This window comes from Mixophyes fleayi, chromosome 12 (genome assembly GCF_038048845.1).
Source record: "Mixophyes fleayi isolate aMixFle1 chromosome 12, aMixFle1.hap1, whole genome shotgun sequence".
NCBI lineage: Eukaryota > Metazoa > Chordata > Amphibia > Anura > Limnodynastidae > Mixophyes > Mixophyes fleayi.
The window spans coordinates 67,557,266-67,578,292 of record NC_134413.1 but is presented as its reverse complement, the minus strand read 5'-3'; the positions used below and the strand labels follow the sequence as shown (position 1 = coordinate 67,578,292).

Here is a 21,027-nt window from a genome sequence, read left to right as displayed (position 1 = left end):
TTTCCTATGGCTGCTCCTCGCCATCTTCACACAGGAGGCGGAGCGATGCATGCTGGGAGGGGAAGGGAGGGGGAAAGAACTTTATTCACACTGTCTGTCACTACACAGCACAGCACAGCACAGGCGCCGCCGGGTAAAGACTTGTCACCTGATCACTGATGTCAGTGATCAGGTGAGCGATGCGCCGGGCAGCCCGGGCGCATCGAAATTAATTGCAAGTGGCGGCGGAAGTTGAAAAAACAGCGGCGGCACCCCGCCGCCGCTGCACCTCTCTCCCGCTTCCCTCTGCTGACTAGATTTTCAAATCTAGTCAGCGGCAGCGGCGCCCTGCAGGTCCCGGCGCCCTAGAAAACTGCCTAAGGTTGCCTAATGGGAGCGCCGGGCCTGAATACTGTATTTATAAAATTTGGAATATCTCTCCGGAGCTTAAGGTAATGTCACTGTAAGTAGCTTGTAGGCATTCTGTTTTATTCTTACACATATAGAGTTGGATGCTGTATTCTTCCCAGACCTCATTGTCCAGAGTCTCCCCAGGTCTGTCTTCCAGGCCACCTCACGTGAATCTCTTGGAGACTTAGCTTCTCCCAAATAGTTAGGAGTTTGTAGCCCCTTATTGTGCTATGGAAGTGCCTAGATCCTGTCAATCAAGATTGTGGCAGCAAACAACAGACCAGCTCCGTTTTCAATACAGTGGAGAACCTTTGCAGACGAGTTTGCCTTCTCTTCCAGACAAGGTGCAATGTGTGTGCAATCTTCTTTGTTGATAAGGTCATCTCCATTTGGGTTGGAATCCCAACAGTGCCATCAATTGAGTATTTTTATTTTCACAAACTGAATTCCACCAGGAATTCCGTATTATATATTCGAGTGGACATAATATAATATATGTAATATTCATCATCATCAACATTTATTTATATAGCACCAGCAGATTCTGCAGCGCTTTAATGTTAATATTTATGTGGCTGCCATTTTGGACCAATGTTATACCCTGCAGATCACAGGTATATTACTGCATGCACTCATTCAGGAAACCACTTCTCCCAGAGTGCCTCTGGGAAGTTCATTACAAATGGTGTTGGCCATTTTGGGGTAGACAAACTGCAAACTAGAGCTTAGACTGCACGCTAGAGCCCCAGACTGCCCTAGAAGTATGCAAGAAAAAGTATAACTGCAACAAGTTGCAAAAAGCCAAATGAAAATGGGCATTTGGCACCAGAATGTACTAGAAGGCTCCAGGTAAAAAAGGGAGGAGCGTAAAAAACGGACTGCTTGAGGCTACTGTGTGATTGCTGCGAGTTGTGCTGTGTTACTGCTGCCTGGGATAATGAAGGATCTTCCCACAGGGAGTCACGGAATGCTGCTGCTGGACTATTGCTTTGAGGAATATTTCCAGCTAAAGTTACAGCTTTGATTGGGAGAAAGAGAGCCATATTTGGAGTAATGGATAAGACCCAGCCCTTACACTGCCCATCCTATGCCAGCAGGACTCAAATGAGGACAGATAAATTTATGGGTTTTAAAGGAAATGCAACACATAGGAAAAAAAAAACAGCCGAGCAAACATGAAAAAAAATCTACTGTATATAAAGTTTATCTGCAAGAGGTGTGCTAGGGACATAGAGAGAATAATTTGTCTGTACTTCATCAGACAATGGTTGCTTAGGAGAAAACTGCAAATTTTTTAACTCTACAGTTGCCGGTAGAGATTTGTTTATTCCACTAGACGGATTACTAAGTGAAAATTGTGTTCCTTACACTGGAAATCATTTATTGTGCAGAATTACTGTTTCTTACACTGTGCTCAGGAGACACGTATGCTTCAAATTGATTAGTGATTTAATTTTTACAAGTTATTATGATTCATGTGTCTAACTGAAACTTTGCTTTAACCTTCTTTTGTCTACCTTGTATGTCCCTGTATTATGTATGTACTGTTTTTCCTACTGTATGGCGCTGTGGAGCACTGTGGCGCCTTACAAATTTATGGTAATAAAAATAATAATAACCTGCAGATTATACATTTACCCCTGGGGCTTCTGTCTATTGTAAAGTGACCCTAGTCTACAGTTATTTCTTTTAAAACATCCACACTGATCAAATTGGATTAACCCTTGTTGCTTCCCTACTGATTTTTGTGTGATGAGTGTAATCTGTATAATTGCACTACAAGTCTATTGTGATTGACTTGTTTAGATAATCTGCTGCAGCAGCATTCGCATTATTGTTTAATTAACCATTTAGCAACCTGTTATCTATCAAAGGTATTTATCCAATGAAACCCATTTCACTGAAGCACTAGTGCATGACTTCCCAGTGAGATACATTTATTCAGTGACCTATGTGGTGTCGTGCATTAGTCCTGTGTCTCTTCATTCCAACACTACCAGGGCAAACTTTGCCTCTCTACCATTCCATCGGGCCTGTATAATCCTTTCTACAATACTTCTGAGGTGCCAACCATCTGCCCTGTAACACCACTAATCCACCTTTCTATCCATGACTGTTTCTAATTAGCACTGTTACCGTATGTAGACCCTACCAGCATTATTTGTCTGTGGAGGCAAATCACTGCAGAGCTTTTACTAAATCTCCGCTCAAATGAGTGCGATTTTTGCACCATGTTGGCCAGCAGTGTGTGCAGTCGGACATCAAGTCGATGTCCGTCGGCGCCACACGGCCAATTGCACCCCCTGCCTCTTAGAGTATTTAGTATATCTAGCTGTCTATCTCATACCTATCCAACAATCCATCTCACATCTGTTCACATCTATAAAGGTATGATATAAAGAAACCATGGGACAGTATTATTTTCTGATATCATAAAATCATCAGCTAATAAGGCTATATTCTAGATTATTGTGCCCTTGTAGTATAACATTTACATGCTACATGAAATGTATTATTTCCGACCATACAGTAGGCCTCTTTAAATGAATCTAGTATGGGTTCTTTAAGCCAAAAAGCTTGAGACTTGTGGGTTTCCAGATAAGGGTTTTTCCCCATCATTTGGAGCACCATACATAATATATAACTATATACTTTACATCTAGAAATTCTCCATCTTTCCCAACACTGCATCCCCTCCTCATTGCATCATTTAGCAGTGCTTCTCACAGTGACGGTAGGAGGAAACCATAGTCATGTCCGTGTATGACATCATAGAGCAGCAACAATAATTTACTCTTTTCCTTTCAGGTATTAGCATCACCATGTGGATAAGATAGTGATACTACTATATATATATATACATATATATATATATATATATATATATATATATATATATATATATATATATATATATAAAAAAGGTGAGTTCTGATGTCACGGCTTAAATGTTCACAAGCAGACTTCTGTATCATAAGCTGTACCGTGTCCCTTGCTGTAAATGATTGAGTCTATTAGAAATCACCTTGGATTTCTACAACCTGTAAAGAAGCACTCGGCCTACAGCGTTGTGACTTTTTATATAGTCACAGACCCCCGAGTGACTTCTAATACCCACCACACACACATTTTCATTGTAAAATAAAACAAACAAAAAAAAAATAATGTATACTATGCTCCTTTTTATTCTGCAATCATATCCTTGTAAATAACCCCCCCTGGCCCTCCCTGAGTTTAAAACTATCCAATTAGGTTAATTGCTGCTTGTGTAATGAAAAACGACCCATTGTCATCTGTATGCCGTTTAGGAAGCAGGATGTGGGACAGATTTACTACGGTACATATAGTATCTCCCTCCTTGTCCTGGATAGCCTGCAGTATAGGATTCTCTTGTAACCCTACTCTGGTGCATTCCCACCTAAAAGATTCATGAAATGGTCCGGCTAAGACAGTCTGCATCACAAGCAGCACCGGCGAGCACTGCAGAATAAGCACAGTCAGGATATCCCCCTCTGTTCATGGAAATTAGTCACACAAACTGCAGGCACAAATGACAGGATTAACAGGTAAAAATCTTCTTTTTTTATATATATATATATTGTTCAGACTAATCCAATTCTGTAAAGTCACTGTACCATGGCACTGTCACACACACCATAAATTTCTGCACTGCTTTGCTCATCTGCATGTACAAACTAAGCACTTCATTAAGAGTCACAAACAGGATACACATCATAAACCAACACAAAAATAATTGAAAGCAAAATAAACTTTCTACTAACGCATTGTCTCTTAAAAGAATCTAGTAATTATATCTATATATCCAAATGTGCTTTGTAAGAAATCCTCGTGTTTGATTATTTGGAAGTGTAGATTTATTTTAGACAGATTTTTGTGAAATATTTCACTTTGCTCGAAACCTCATCGCCTTACATAGGTAATGTTTAATTACCTTGCCGATTAAGAACGCCTAATTAGTGCTGTAGTTGCTGTGTGCAACTACGCATAATTTTATGAGATTTTGCATGCTGCAAAATTATATCTATAGTTATGCAATCTAATGGTTTTTGTTATCTGGATGCTAGAATTTAACTATATTTTTACCCACGGGCTTTGTTATTTTCTAAGATGTGTTGCTCTTGTGTATGCCTATAGGGGTATACAAGCCATCCAACTTTGGAATACAATGCAATTCAAAATGAATTGAAATGTTTTCTTATGATAAAATGTTTTTGTTTGGTTACATTATTTTTTTAAAAAAAAAGTTATTTTGCAGGAATACCAGTCTATTGTACATATTATACAACAATTCTCAACTTCCTACTAGAAAGAGAAAATCTGACACATTTATTAGTTAAGTATTGATGATTAGAACAAAGAAAACGAGATAAAATGACAGTGTCTAGCACAGTACAATAGAACACAATATTAAGGATTAATTATCGTCATAATGTACTCATAATAATAAAAATTATCCCCAAATTTGGCATTAGATCCTTTTATTTAAGTATGTGTTTTTTTTGTGTTTTGTTTTTTTTAACATACATGTTCTATTAGATTTTTCAATAGCAGTGGTAATGAGGGAGTGAGGGGCATGGGTACTGAAGAGAGAAAAAGGGAAGGGGATCCAGTCTGACTTGGACAATAATACATAAGACTTAAGGAGACATAACAAGATTATACTTTACTGTATACAAATAATTAAACTAGAGAATATTAAAACAATTTGAAGAGGAATTCAATCTGAAGGACAGAGATGACAGAGGGAGGGTCCCAGGGGACTGAGGGAAGACACTGGACCAAAGACTTGAGGAGGACATGTGATATGGAGGCTGATCTTTACACAGAGGGAGATGACCTATTATCATAGTGTGCGGTCCAGGCAAACCAAGTACTGGAAACTTTAATGGGGTGATCGTGCATTATACTGGTGATGTGCTCCAGTTTGTGTATCTACCAGGTTTGGTTGACGAACACTTGTACATTGGGAGGGTCCTCTTTTTCCCAGTTAAGGGCTTTGAGCCACCTAGCTGCCATGAGAATATGTCCTTAGCAATTCCCTTGTGAATTTGAGACTAGTCCTCTAGGCTCAGGGTTTCGTTCATGTCTTCCTCCATGAAGCTTCTTGGGTCGTTGACCGTGTTGAGCAAAATGAGAATTGAAAGTAGAGATAAAGCCTCTGTAGGTAGACTTGCTCAGGCAAATGTCGTCTAGCACGGATGGGAGATGGAGACTGCTGCTTAATTTTCTTATTGTAGGCTTGGCAGGTATTGGTAAAATACATTCGTTGGTAACCGAAAGCGATTGTTAAGTTTAGAGAATTCAGGGAAGAAATTCAGGGCCACTATGTCATGGAAAAATTTGGTCCAGAGTATGAAAAATTAAGATCATGGAGTATATTTATTAAACCGCGGGTTTGAAAAAGTGGAGATGTTGCCTATAGCAACCAATCAGATTCTAGTTCTCATTTATTTAGTACATTCTACTAAATGACAGCTTGAATTTGATTAGCTGCATCTCCACTTTTTCAAACCCATAGTTTAGTAAATCTAGCAACTAGTCCTGGGGAAAATTCAGGTTTGTTCCTAAGGGCAGTGACAGATCCAGAGGGGGGCAATTGGGGCAATCTAGCAGGGGGTGGTCTGCCTGCCACCTCACACACTATATGCATGTGCCTGTTGGCTGAGAGGCAGACAGAGGATTCTGCACGGCGGCTCTGATTGTGTTTTAAACACAAATAAAGTGACCAGGCAGTAGACTCTACTTGCCTTCCAGTCGGCGGTTGTTGTCAACGTCCAGATCCACGTGGAGTTGGGCATACGTCCAATTTGTTATTTAATAAACTACTGTACTGTGCGTGTGCACCAAAGATGCATTCTGCATACATCTGTATGCAGATACAGCCGCATCTTATATACCGATCCTTACACTTAGAGAATCAGGAAAGGTAATTGGCAACCAAGTACAGTAAGAGCATGCGTTATGTAATTGCAATTAAATCAGCGGTGGACACACCCGCAGTTATGCCTGTCAACACAGGGATATCTCTTGATGATCATCAGCATGGACCCTTGCAGTATTGTGACCGGATGGGCTTACTTTGCCAGCCGGTCTGCGGGGGGAAGTGGAGAAGGCGTGTTACCCAGTTTATCTGGATTGCTTTCTCACCGTCCGCAATCAACTGGTAGTGACCACTGATACTGGTGTCACCTTGCCACCAGACACTCGCCAACTTGCAAATGCAAACTGCGCAATAGTCGTAGTAAGATTTGGCTATCGCCACCAAGCTCCTTCACAGGCACCTGGAAACGGTTACTACTGGGTAGCTGGTATAGCTGCTGCAGAGCCTCTTTGCTATGGGCTGGCTGGCACCTCCTGATTACTTACGATGGATCATGGCTGATGACGATGACTGGCATCTCCAGTATGCAGCCGCATCAAGATATACTTAGGACCTGATTTGTTAAGGCGCGTAAATGGCGATTTTGTGCGTATAATCCTCACAATTACTCTGCACCTGGCCAAAACCAGACAATATGCCACAGATCGCAGCCATGTTCAATTCATCTTTGAGCGCAAAGCACACTTACTACAGCCTATGATTTCAGGGAGTGAAAAAGGCGGGGAAGGGGGGTTTGCCCGTATTCACGCATTTTATTTGTACTTTTTGGATGCAATGTGTCAAACTCTACATGGGGTGCTGAATGAGCGGGCGCTTGATGACACAATCTTCAGCATGATATGCCGTGCACCGCCCACTTGCAAATAGCGCCCTCAAGCCACGCCCACATCTTCCTTTCATACCTCCACCCTGAAAGAAACTACTTGACAGGTAGTTAAAAGTTCTGAAAAACTTATATGTACTGTACATCTAAAAAGCAGAAGTGTCACTTTGAAAAGATCTGGCAAATTTCCTAGAAAGGCCTGTCAAATATCTGTAATGGGATCTGTGGCAAAAGTATATAGAGAGAGACAACTTTAGTATATTTGGCAACTGTCCCTATCTCCCGGGGACAGCCCAAAGTTTTGTCCTTCGAAATATCCCTATATTTCCGTTCTGACCAACTACACAGTACAATTCTTTTTATTTTGTACATTTGATGCAATTCTCAGTATCTGTACTTGTTCCCTGTGCTTTATAAGTTTATAGTTGTTGCCGGGTAGTGTTTAAAATACAATTTCTGGTGTTTGTGGTTTTCTGGGCATTGTAGTTCCCCTACGTTCACATAGACAGCTCCAAACGTGATATGCTTAGGTGCATTTGCCCAGTAGCAAAACTTCCCTGCAGATTATATTGTGGCATTGTCAACTAAGCTTTATACTAAATTCCGTTTAGTTTGTAGTCCTTTGAGGCAGCTATATAAACGTTATGGTCAAACTAAATTCAATGTGTATAATCACAATTATAAATTCTTTTCATGTGTCAGTTTCCATTATGTTCTATCATCTTTTTAGTTTGTTGCTTGGAAATATTGTTTAGGTGGTTTGGCCGTCGCTTGTCCTTTCAGCTGTTCCAGGACTAGCTTTCATTTCTACATGAAAAAATCGATTGCACCTTTTTGTGCAACTTGGGCCTGAGTCATTAAGGAAAGTAAGGCTAAAAAGGAAGTAAGTTTTCTTCTGGACAAAACCATGTTACAATGCAAGGGGTGCAAATTAGTTTATTATTTTGCACATAAGATAAATACTGGTTGTTTTGTCATGTAGCACATAAATACTTGATAGCTTTATTTGTACACTGACATTTAAAGTTGGTCTAGAACATGTCATACCCAGGGCCGCCGAGAGGGGGGGGGGCGGGTACTAATTACCCGGGCCTGGGCATGTCAGGGGGCCTGGCCCGGGCCCTAGTGCCAAGAGAGAACAAAAGGTAAGTGAAGGGAGGAAAACGGGGGGGGGGGGGGGGAAGGGACAGAGGGGTTAAAAAACGAGGGGGGGCTCAGTTGGGTTAAAAAATGAGGGGGGCTCAGAAGGGTTAAAAAACAAGGGTGGGCTCAGATGGGTTAAAAAACGAGGGGGGCTCAGATGGGTTAAAAAATGAGGGGGGCTCAGAGGGGTTAAAAAATTAGGGGGGCTCAGAGGGGTTAAAAAACGAGGGGGGGCTCAGATGGGTTAAAAAACGAGGGGGGGCTCAGAGGGGTTAAAAAACGAGGGGGGCACAGAGGGGTTAAAAAACGAGGGACAAGCAGCATGGCACAGGGGGTTAAAGAAAAGAGGGACAAGCAGCATGGCACAGGGGGTTAAAGAAAGGAGGGACAAGCAGCATGGCACAGGGGGTTAAAGAAAGGAGGGACAAGCAGCATGGCACAGAGGGTTAAAGAAAGGAGGGACAAGCAGCATGGCACAGGGGGTTAAAGAAAGGAGGGACAAGCAGCATGGCACAGGGCGTTAAAGAAAAGAGGGACAAGCAGCATGGCACAGGGCGTTAAAGAAAAGAGGGACAAGCAGCATGGCACAGGGGGATGATGAAAGGAGGGGGCAAAGGCAGCATGGCACAGAGGGATGAAGAAAGGGGCAAAGGCAGCATGGAGGGCGCAGTGTGATCATAAGGGGGCATAGCGTGGTGATGATAAAGGGGCACAGTAATGTGTGTGTGATGGCACAGAGCTTTTGGCAATGTAGTGTGTGTGAGGTAGATGGTGGCTAATTAATGGCTGCTATTTTGTTTGCGGGGTAATGGGAATACTATTTTAATGTTGGGGCTGGAGGAAGGCCTAATTATTAATCATTGATTGCTATTGATTTAACGGTGGGGCTGGCTGTAATTTTCTAAATGTAGCCATTTTATTTTCCAAATAGGTCCTCCAACATACCAGGATCCAGACAAGCCGCAACTAAAGAAACCAGCAGCCACAGGTGGTAAAAGTGAGAAGAACAGGTAGGACAGAGCAGCATAGTGTGTGAAATGTTGTGATTCTAGTAGGGACAATGCCAATCTTTGGTGAGTGTTTGGTGAGCCCAGTGGGTGCAGGCCAAGACTAAACTCTTTGTGTACACACTGCAGTCTTCCTATACTACACAAGGGTGCTAGATGTCCTGAAAGTCAGGAGTGCTTGGACAAATGTCACGCTCCGGGGAATTCAGGACCTAGTGATTTTGTTGTGCTAGCCACACCCCAATGGAGCATTGCCACGCCCCCAATTGTGTGACCACACCCCTGATTTTTTTTTGCTTACTCAACTATAAGGGGGGGCCCCATCAATTTGTTGTACCGGGGCCCTGAATTCCTCTTGGCAGCCCTGGTCATACCCCAACTATAAATCTGCTATCACATTTTAAATTTACCACCCCCTCCAATGCAATATGGTTTTGCCAAGGTGCAAAGTTACTCATTTTTTTTGCTTTACTTTCCTTAATGAATCAGGCCCCTTGTGTCAGTCATAAGAAAAAATATTGCTTGATTTTTTTAATGACTAGAACTTTTGCATATAATTTAGCATATGATTATGTGTAACTACATAGTTAAAGTATTTTTATTATTTTTATCTGTAGGATGAGCATCACGACTCGTGTTTTTCTTTCCATGGCACATGATAGCCATTGATCTGTGTTCAATTTGCCTACATATTTTAGTATCAAAATTGGACAGATCTGGTCATCAGCCAAGATAATTTCCAGGGAGGAAAGATTAAAATGCATATGGAGTACCTTGTGCCAGGCAGCATCCCCAGGGGGTGGCAGTGGGGGTGTCTGTTACTCTACCATTTTTAACGGCTACCCTATGTCTCTTGCATTTGTGTAAGAATGGACATGACCTGGCAAAATGTAATGTTTTGTTTATTTTTAAACCGAGGGACAATTAATTGCGCGTGTGGTGGTAGCGGTGGCCAGGCGATGGGGACAAGCGAGTATCACCTCGATTGGCATTTGGGCAAGGAATTGGCGATTTTCATAAGCCTTCAGTAAATATCATCATATGGGGCCACACAGTGGCCTAGTGGTTAGCGCTTCTGCCTCACATCACTGGGGTCATGAGTTCAATTCCCAACCATGGCCTTATCTGTGTGGAGTTTGTATGTTCTCTCTGTGTTTGCGTGGGTTTCCTCCGGGTGCTCGGGTTTCCTCCCACACTCCAAAAACATACTGGTAGGTTAATTGGCTGCTATTAAAATCGACCCTAGTCTCTGTGTGTGTGTGTGTGTGTGTGTGTGTGTGTGTGTGTGTATATGTTAGGGAATTTAGACTGTAAGCTCCAATGGGGCAGGGACCGATGTGAGTGAGTTCTCTGTACAACGCTGCGGAATTAGTGGCGCTATATAAATAAATGATGATGATGATATGTGTTACTGGATAATCCCTTTATTGGCCAATAGTTGTGATGTAGTATATTTTAAAAGCCGATTGCATACACACTTATTGCATATTTACCCCCATCCCCCGAATGTCCGGGAGACTCCTGAAATCCGGGTAGGTCTCTCGCACTCTCGGGAGAGTAGGGCATTCTCTCGTATCTGCCCACTAATAAGTGTCATATACATAAAGCATTGTCTTGATAGTGTTATTAATACATGTTAAAGTAACATTTTCCACATGGAATATAATTAAATACAAACGCAAATACAATGTAAAATAAGATGAACATAAACATCTGTTGTTTTCCCCTTTAAAAATGAAGGGGGGATTCTTCTTTCCTGCAGTATCCAAATGGAAACACCAATTAAGTTAATGATTTAAGTACTACCAGCTGAATGAGTCAATATGCAATCAGACAATCAGAAGCGGGTCGATATTGCTCGATATCCACAAGAGATATGCCAGCTAAAAGGCTTATCCTCAGATGCTTCCATGTTTAATTGTTACAATTATGTAAACTTGCTCTTACTGTAATCGCCCTTCGCTTGCCCACCATTGTCCACCCCCTTTCGCCCCCTCTCCGAGCTTAGAGAGACACAAAAACATACCAGAAAGTGTCTATATAAAAGTCTGCACAAGAATTTTTGCTGCACATGCTCAGTACAGAGGTCTGTATATTATGCAAAAACAAAAAACATAAAAAAACAACTACATACATAAATGCATACAACTCTAAATGAACGCCTTATTGACATTGCCTATTATTGTGTTGGGTGAAGAGACTAAAACTAATTGGCATCTATAACAGGCCTGGCCAACCTGTGGCTCTCCAGGTGTTGTAAAACTACAAGCCCCAGCATGCTTTGCCAGTCGATAGCCAGCTAATAGCCAGCAGGGTATGCTGGGACTTGTAGTTTCACAACACCTGGAGAGCCACAGATTGGCCAGGCCAGTCCAGGCCTAATCTATAAAGTAATGAATTAATGGGGCAGCACAGTGGCTCAGTGGTTAGCACTTCTGCCTCACAGCGCTGGGGTCATGAGTTCAATTCCCAACCATGGCCTTATCTGTGTGGAGTTTGTATGTTCTCCCTGTGTTTGCGTGGGTTTCTTCCGGGTGCTCCGGTTTCCCCCCACACTCCAAAAACCTACTGGTAGGTTAATTGGCTGCTATCAAAATTGACCCTAGTCTCTCTCTGTCCGTCTGTCTGTCTGTGTGTGTGTGTATGTTAGGGAATTTAGACTGTGAGCTCCAATGGGGCAGGGACTGATGTGAGTGAGTTCTCTGTACAGCGCTGCGGAATTAGTGGCGCTATATAAATAAATGGTGATGATGATGATGATAAATGTACAAAAAAACAAACAAACTCTGAACTATTTTCTCCTTGGTTGTCAGAGTGTAATCTTCTGTTTAAAAACATTCCTGGCTTCCTTCTGTGGTTTTTTTTTTCTGATAAAGCTTTAATATCATTTTGGCATATCTCAGCATTGTACAATCAGGGAACTTTATTCAGAAACATCATCTCCGGCTCCACTGGAGCTTGCAATCTAATTTCCCTATCCCAGACGTACAAACACACACATACCAGGGCTAGTTTTGCCATTGGCCAATTAACCTACCAGTATGTCTTCGGTCATGCAAGCCACAAGGAAAAACCATATCCCATACTTGCCAACTCTCCCTGAATGTCAGGGAGACTCCCTGAACTAGGGGTGATCTCCCTCACTCCCTGAAGAGTCTGGCATTCTCCCTGATACTGAGCCAGTACAAGACGTGGTTGGCTTCGCCATCTGTGACATGATGACACAGTTCAGAAATTGTGTCCTATGTCCATGTATTGATTCCTATGGAGGTGGCCATTTTCATGGAGACCAAGATTTAATCAAAGACTGACAGGTAAGACAACATGACTTCAGTAATGGAGACAGAAATGTAAAAGACACTTCAGTCTCTAGAGATTCATTAGCTGCTTTTCTTTAACGCATAGTTGCCTACTCTTCCGGAATGTCCGGGAGACTCCCACATTTCTGGGAGACCTCCAGGGCTCCCGGGAGAGCAGGGCAACCTCCCGGTTCTCGCCCCCACAATAGAAAAGTGGCAAGAGCTTAATGACGCAAATATTGCGTCATGTTAGCCACGCCCCCTGCTGTAATTGGCCAAAATTGTGACAATCGTTTAGGGGGCGGGGGCAAAATGATGTGATTCACCAAGCCCCGCCCCTGCACACCCACCTCCCCCGGGATCTCCCTGAAACCGAAGAGGAAAAGGTGGCAAGTATGCCATACACATACGGTCTGAGTCATGAAGACACGCATACTGAGCACACTGCGCGTTTATTTTAAACCGCGCGTAAATCGGCTCAGCGCACTCCGGAAGTCAACAAGGAACGGATCTAAAGATACGTGTGGTGATGACTACAAGTGTAGGTTCACTCTGCCCTACTAGACCAGACACTGCAGGATACGTACAATACCTAGGTGTCACTTAAAATCTAAAAAGAACGCACAGAAAAAACTATTAAGCAATTAATAGCACTTGTTAATATTATAGTCATTTATGATTATACATGGAACTTTAAAAAAATTGGGGTTTTTTTTCCTGCATGGAAAAACATTAGTCTGTCCTTACTGTACATAACAGACATTTTTACAGTTGCTCCTAATTGCAAACACATGTTGTAGCATTCATACGATACTGACATCACTAGTAATCAGGACTTAGACTAGCCCTGTAGCTGGTGCAAGAGATATGGCAGAAAAACAAGCACCTTTGAGACGCCCAGAGCAGGGCCATCTTAACAACATTATGGGCCCCCGGACAAAGCAGTGCACCGGGGCCCCTAGATATAGATATAGATATAGATATATAGATGTATACAGATACAGATATAGATATAGATATATAGAGATAAAGATAGATAGATGTACTTGCTCAGTGACCCTTGTAGGTTTTTTTGCAGGTTTTTTTCTTTTGCATGATTATTTATTCTCATTAAGAGCTGTGCCTATGGGGCCCCCTTGCCCGTGGGGCCCCCGGGCAGCTGCCCATCGTGCCCAATGGAAAAGATGGCCCTGGCCCAGAGTTTTATTCGGACGTGGCTGCGTGTGCTCGATCTTGGCACGCCCTTACTGTAAATTGCATTTTATTTTGGGAGCGTGGTTGTGTTTTCTTTTTTATATTTCGGACCTGAGTCTTAACAAAGGGCATATGTTTTCCTATGCCTATTGTCGCTGTGTAATGGCAAGGTGGAGATGTCTATGTAATGATTCAGTTCGGGTTAGGGGGGGCCCCCACATTTAAATTTTGCACTGGGGCCAAGGTATTCCACTGAGCATAACAGACATGCATCCTCAATAGCCTATAATCACATCAAACAACGCTGCAAAGGCTGCATATTTCCTGCCAAATCCTCTAGAATCATGTGTCTGTCTAGTGTGTTTGCTGCAAGGGCACCTTATAATAGGATTCTGCAGTCCTGAACCGTGAAGGTCATTAGAAGATCAGCTCTCAGATTCTGTGCCAGTAAAGGTTATTAATCTGACTGCTGTCTCCTTTATCTTAGTGAGAGTTGCCTAGTGATGTCTATACACAGGACAGAACTCATACAACATGAAGACTTAACAGCACAGCTGGGAACTTCCTCAATAAGCTGGGCATGCCATAATGATAAATATGAGACCTTCAACAGAAATAATGATCTTAAGAAAAATTGATATATACTTAAGATAAGAATTATTATTATTATTATTATTATTATTATTATTATCTTGTATTTATTAGGCTGCACAAATGGTCTGCAGCAATTCATAATAATATCATCATCACCATCAACATTTATTTATTTAGAGCCAGCAAATTCCGTAGCGCTTTACAATTTAGATATAATATGACTGAATTAAATATATACAGGTAAATTAAACATTTTGTGGGGCTTATTACATTCCAACAGTTGGGTGGACGGCACCAGGACAAGGGGCGCGTCCACTTCATGATGGGGCGCGATCATGTCATGACATGGGTGTGGCCACACCCAGAACCATGCCTAGCGCTTTTAAAGCGCCAGGCTGCCAAGTTCTCCCCTCCCCTCCAAACAATTTTCCTGCCTTGTGCACCCGTGCACACGGCTCCCGTTCCCCATTGCTCTGCCATACAGAGAATACTTCCCAACTTTCTCACCATCATAGCTCTCACATCAGGACTGTCCCACCTATATCAGGACGGTTAGGAGGTATGTTATTAGTTTGAAAACAAACATAATAAGGGATTTAACAATTGACAACAATTATAACTTTAGAACTAACAAATTATGCTAAAATAGAATTAAAACATTATTTATTTAATGCCTAATGTATAGTTTTACTATGCGTTTACTACATGTACATTCTCCAACTGTAATATAAAGCAATTTAGAGGTAGATTTATCAAACATTCTAAAAAAGAAAGTGCAGCTGTTGCCCATAGCAACCAGCTTCTAGCTATCATTTATCTAGTATATTCTAGAAAATGAAAGCGAGAATTTGATTGGTTGCTAAGAGCAACACCTCCACTTTACTTTTTAGATTGTTTGATAAATCTACCCCTTAGGCTGTTGTCCTGGCAAGTGTTAGTGAGGGCAATTCTATATGGATTTGACACCAATAAGTTGGACTAATACAGTGAGATAAGATCGCATCATACGCTGCTGGTATAGTCACCTCGGGTAATGCTATTATACTCCCGTTATAATCAATATGGCGGCAATGTTGGTAAAATTCCCATGTCAATACTGGTAGAATACTTACTACAGGGGCACTACTATATTCGTAATTATGGAAGGACCACTTATATACCCAACTTGGAGGGCAGTGCTGGTATTATTAATATGTTTGCAATATTGGCATAATCATGTGTGGTATCAAAATGGAGGGATAGGCGGTAGGAGAAAACATTCAAGATCTATAAAATTCTAAAGTATATGTATTTCATCATCATTAGCTATTTATATAGCGCCACTAATTCCGCAGCGCTGTACAGAGAACTCACTCACATCAGTAGCTGCCCCATTGGAGCTTACAGTCTAAATTTCCTAACACACACACAGATTAAGGTCAATTTAATAGCAGCCAATTAACCAACCAGTATGTTTTTTGGAGTGTGGGAGGATACCAGAGCACCTGGAAGAAACATACGCAAACACGGGGAGAACATACAAACTACACACAGATAAGGCCATGGTCAGAAATCAAACTCATGACCCCAGTGCTGTGAAGCAGAAGTGCTAACCCCATATCTAATTGTGCAAATGTAACGCCTGCGGGAAACGACAGACGCGCACAGATGACCTACCTTGTTCACGATTGGGCCACCCACCGTCCACACGGACCAACCAGAACGGCTTCCAACACCACCGCAGTCTAGGGAGGAAATCAGATAGATTACTGGAAGGCAGGGGTACAGTTGGAAAGAGAGGGAGTGTACGAGGTGACGGCCAGGAGTAGAGACTCTTCACTCTTAGAGCTAGATTTACTAAGCTGCGGGTTTGAAAAAGTGGGGATGTTGCCTATAGCAACTAATCAGATTTAAGCTTTCATTTATTTAGTACCTTCTACAAAATGATAGCTAGAATCTGATTGGTTGCTATAGGCAACATCCCCACTTTTTCAAACCCGCAGCTTAGTAAATCTAGCCCCTAGTCTTAGCTCTGACAAGAGCTCCCTGTCGCTGCCACTGTTATCTTCTTCCCTCTTCTTCTTCCCTCTTTTCAGATGTCCCACGATGTCATCCTCTTCTACCGCCGCTGAACTTCTTTTCTTCATCCTGCAGCTTCTTTTCTTCTCTTGATCACAGCATCTTCTTTCCAGCAATCTTCTCAGCTTGACCCGGCGTATTCTTTCGGCTGGTATTTTCAACTTGCCTTTCGCCGGCGAGCGCTTGATGTCCCCTGCCATCCTCTCCCTTCTGCTCCGTCGTTGGACTATATACAATTGTGCCGGTCACAGTCATACGGTGATGCTGGCTCGCTGTGGTGCCAAAAATTTGAACGATCGGAGGTGAGCCCTGATTGCCTCACATTACTGGCCTCCAATTGGCTGACAGCGAATCACTGCTGATTAGTCGTTGCCAGTGCTGGGATCTGGAATGGAAAAGAAGAGAGACCTAACTGCACTGGATCCAAGGCTGGGTATGTCCAATCTTCTTTTCTTCTTGTCTCTTCCTGTGTTCGTCCTCTTCACGGGCTCCACAGCCAGGCACCCTCTCACACAAAATCAAGGAGACTCTGGGCACTTTGACAGTCCCCTTGCTGCTTCAGATAACTTTTCCCCTTCTCCGTAACGCAGGTGTCCTAAGGCAAGCTCATGGAGGACAGAAACCTCCCATGGAGCAGAATGGCAATGATTCTGAATGGAATCACCAGGACCAGCAATAGGTCAAGTGAGAAAACACATAGGGGTCTATTTATCAAGACGCCTTTTTAATGAAGACTTTCTATTGTTGGTTACCTTAGCTATAGGATATCTTCCATAAAAATGTCACAGGGGCAGCTGAGCAGTGCTCAGTTCCCCGGTGACACTGGCCAACACCGGTAAGAATAGACTTAAAGCTCACCAAGCCAATCTGCACATCCATACAGGAACTGGTACTGGATTACCAGATTTACTTATGATTGTACAAACTACCTAAAACTGAATTTTCAGTTTGGGGTGGAATTATGATTTAAAGTCTATGTTCTATTTCAGGACATCTAGGTCTGGAGTCTGCTGCACATCTGTAACTTCTAGTGTGTAGAATGTTAGAGGATACGCTGTCTCATCTACTCTGCAGAGCCCCTGCTGAGAACACATCAGAACAATGACAGAATGTCAGAGGTCAGACACTGCATTGCTAACATACTTCCAAGCACAATGACACTCTGCCCGATGCCAGTGAATTGTACACATACCACAAAGACTTCCACGATTAATTGTCTGGCCCTAGCAATGTGTTATGGCAGGACATCAGTCAAATGTGTGCTCACTATTTACATGCTAAATATTGTCTCATCCACAATAAATGTACTTTCCACTTGTGTGTGGGACATTCAATCGTCATTCTGGGCCAGCTGCTGGTCAGTGGAATGTGTGGACCAGGGGACCTATTAGTGGTGAATTTCTGATTGTAAACTTGCAGGCAAGGCCTTCTTACCTCTCTGTCTGTATTACCCAGTATTGTTTTATTACTGTGTTTGCTCCCAATTGTAGAGCGCTGTGGAATTTTCTGGCTCTATATAAATAACTTGATGATATTAATGATGGTAGGATCGGGTTACTTAGTACATACATGCCAACTCTCCCGGAAAGTCCGGGAGACTCCGGAAATTCGGGTCAGTCTCCCGGGCAAGCTGGCAATTCTCCCGCATCCCAATCTCACTGAGAATCGCGTCATTTGACGCGATTCTGTGAATCACGCCATTTTGGAGGGCGGGAGGGGGCGGGACGAGGCCAATCGCGTCATTTTGGCCCCGCCCCCCACAACGTGAATTATGTTTTCGCGGGGCGAGGCCAAAATGACTCGATTGGCCTCGTCCCGCCCCCTCCCGCCCTCCAGTCACGCCCCCTCTCCCGGAGACAAGTTTCCGGGAGTTGGTAAGTATGACTTAGTATCTAAATGACTTTAAAGGGGGTTTCCGCCTTCTGACAATTGGATTCTTGCATTACATCTTGCAGCTTTTTTTAATACATAACATGAGTCTGTCCTTTTACTTCTGTGTTTTTCACCAAGGCCAATGTATGACCTAGGTAATTTTGTTGCCCTTGGATGTGACACAGAAGTGTTCAGTGAATATAGATGTACGCAATGCACAAAGCAGAGCTGATCTGTGTCATATCAAGGGCAACAAACATAAACATTTGCCTGGAAAATATAAATGGTTAAATAGGTAATAGGTATAAATGGTAATAGGTTTACAGTGGCGATTTTCTGGGAGGAATTCAATTCCCCCCAGAATACTGCCATGGTAAACCTATTACCGTTAATATGGTACTTTTAACACAGAGCCGCGAGCAGAATGCCAGCGTTGAAATTACCGTATCAGCAGTAGTTACGTGCACTATTACTGTAATATTGGTAATAGTGCAGTAAATGAGCCGCAAGAAGAAATCTGTGTTAAAAGTATCGTATTAATGGTTATAGGTTTACAGCGCTGGTATTCTGGGGGGAATTCAATTCCCCTTAGAATACTGCCGCGGTAAACCTATTACCATTAATAAGGTACTTTTAACATAGATTTCTGCTCGAAAGCCGTCGTTGAAATGACCATATTAATAGTAATTTCGCGCACTTTTATCATAATATTGGTAATAGTGTGCAGGCTACGCTTCTTTTTACAGTAACGCGGCCATTTGAATTTCCCTAAGTATAGCATAATTTTATCTTTCGAGGTGAACGCCACTGAAGATTTTTTTTGCTTAAGTTAAGTCACTATTGATATGTTCCTTACAGAATCATATGATGCTAATTATGTAACATTACTGATGACTGGAATTAACCGTGAAGTACATTGCTATGCTTTCCTGTCTCTTTCAGGTATTTGCCCCTTGAAGCAGGTGAGAAGAAGACACGGGACTTCACGATGGATGATCCCACCTTATTACCCCTTGTGGATGTGGATAAAGGATTTGCCATTGCCTTGTTCCTGCTCCTGTGCGTATTCCTGGCCATGATGATCGTGCGTTGCGCCAGACTCATAATGGATCCCTACAAGGATATCCCAAATTCCATGTGGGAGGACCAATAGGAAGTTCTTGCCAGACCAAGGAGTATTCTTGGGACATTAATTCCAGCCCTGTGCTTGTAAGGCCCTGGAATAAAGGGGGCTACCGAGGCAGCAGGTAAAATGGCTCATGTCAGGCAGAACAATATTGTAGAAAATAGAAACCACTGCCAATACCTGGAAGAAACTGTGAAGGATTGTGGGAAAAGAAACCGCCATATCAGCATTTGCTTGACACAATTACTTTCTTTAAATTCATTAGCTAAATGAGCTGGTTTCCAATGCACGTTTGTTGACATCCATCTCCAAGAAAATCACAGTTTCTGTCAAGCAGTTAATTTAGCACTGCTGCACCCGATATAAGAAACCAATATGATTCTCCTGCCTGCAAATGGTTTAACCGCTTCCGATAACAAGTAGCTTAAGAGATGTCCATTTTACAACTAAACGTTATCAGGGTTATTTTTACCATATAGGACAACTGAGAACATTTTTCTTCAAGTAGTTTCCAAATTACACATATATATCTATACATTAGCCTTATTGAGACCTACACCAATGTAATACACAAGTGATGGTTATAGGTGGATAAACTTCTGTAAATAATCTGTATAAACAGTTCCGATGTCATCGCTTTTAATTAATGAGTTCCGATGCCATCATGTCAGTGTTCATTAGGAAACGTTTGTATTATAACAAATAACAGATTCTCTACTGTAATTCATTACATGCATTACAAAGGACCTCAGATTTCCATGACCTCTATAAAAGCTTTATGTGATTACAAAACTACTCAGTGTCTTATAATATCCTTATATTTCATAGTAGGGGGGTAGATGAGCCCATATATAACCATAAGTGCTTTATCACATATTTTCTTCCAACCTATTTGTTTATAAAGAGAAACATTTATTTTATTGAGGGATTTTTATTTACAGTCAAGATGCTTAAATTTGGTCTATTACAAGCAGGATGGTCCAATTGGTGTCCCGCAGGCCCGTTGGATTAAATCATTTTTTGATCAGTATCTGTCCTGAGAACATCGGGTTAGAGCAGAAATGCTAAGCCAGCACTGCATTCAGTGTACTATTGTGCTTTCATTTCTGAAGGGAAAAATCACCTTTCTTTCCATTGGTAAATATCCTGAGGTCTCCCACTGACTGATCCCATTGTTTCAAAAAACATCATACCGATTATTTAAGAAGCGTTTGGGTGCATTGCATTTTTCCGAACGCATCTTGTTCCAGTCATGGGGAAACCTTCAATGGCCTCTAATAACCACAAAATTTTAGTAACATGCTCATGTCAAACATATTGGCGTTTGACATGCCTTCTTACGTGCAAAAAGAGGCCAGGGAGTATAGTTACTAAACTGCGGGTTTGAAAAAGTGGAGATGCTGCCTATAGCAACCAATCAGATTCTAGTTATCATTTATTTAGTACATTCTACAAAATGACAGCTAGAATCTGATTGGTTGCTATAGGCAACATCTCCACTTTTTCAAACCCGCAGCTTAGTAAATATACCCCCAGGAGTAGGAGGCCTGATCCTAGCATAAAGAGGTCATTACTTCTACAATAAGGAGGTCATTACTGCTAGAATAAGGAGGTCATTA

General features: G+C 42.2%; 1 protein-coding gene across 1 annotated transcript; it reads left to right on the top strand.

Annotated features, from left to right (window-relative positions):
• The first annotated feature begins 3,714 nt into the window (after positions 1-3,714).
• On the top strand, positions 3,715-20,816 carry LOC142109088 (cortexin domain-containing 1 protein-like). Its single transcript, XM_075193123.1, has 2 exons — positions 3,715-3,956; positions 19,225-20,816. The coding sequence occupies exon 2, from the start codon at positions 19,271-19,273 to the stop codon at positions 19,433-19,435; it is 165 nt and encodes a 54-aa protein (XP_075049224.1). The 5' UTR covers positions 3,715-3,956; positions 19,225-19,270; the 3' UTR covers positions 19,436-20,816.
• Positions 20,817-21,027: the final 211 nt, after the last annotated feature.

What these genes read in the sequence shown, in the direction of transcription:
- LOC142109088 (XM_075193123.1), top strand. Translation starts at nt 19,271, where the DNA reads ATGGATGATCCCACCTTATTACCCCTTGTGGATGTGGATAAAGGATTT.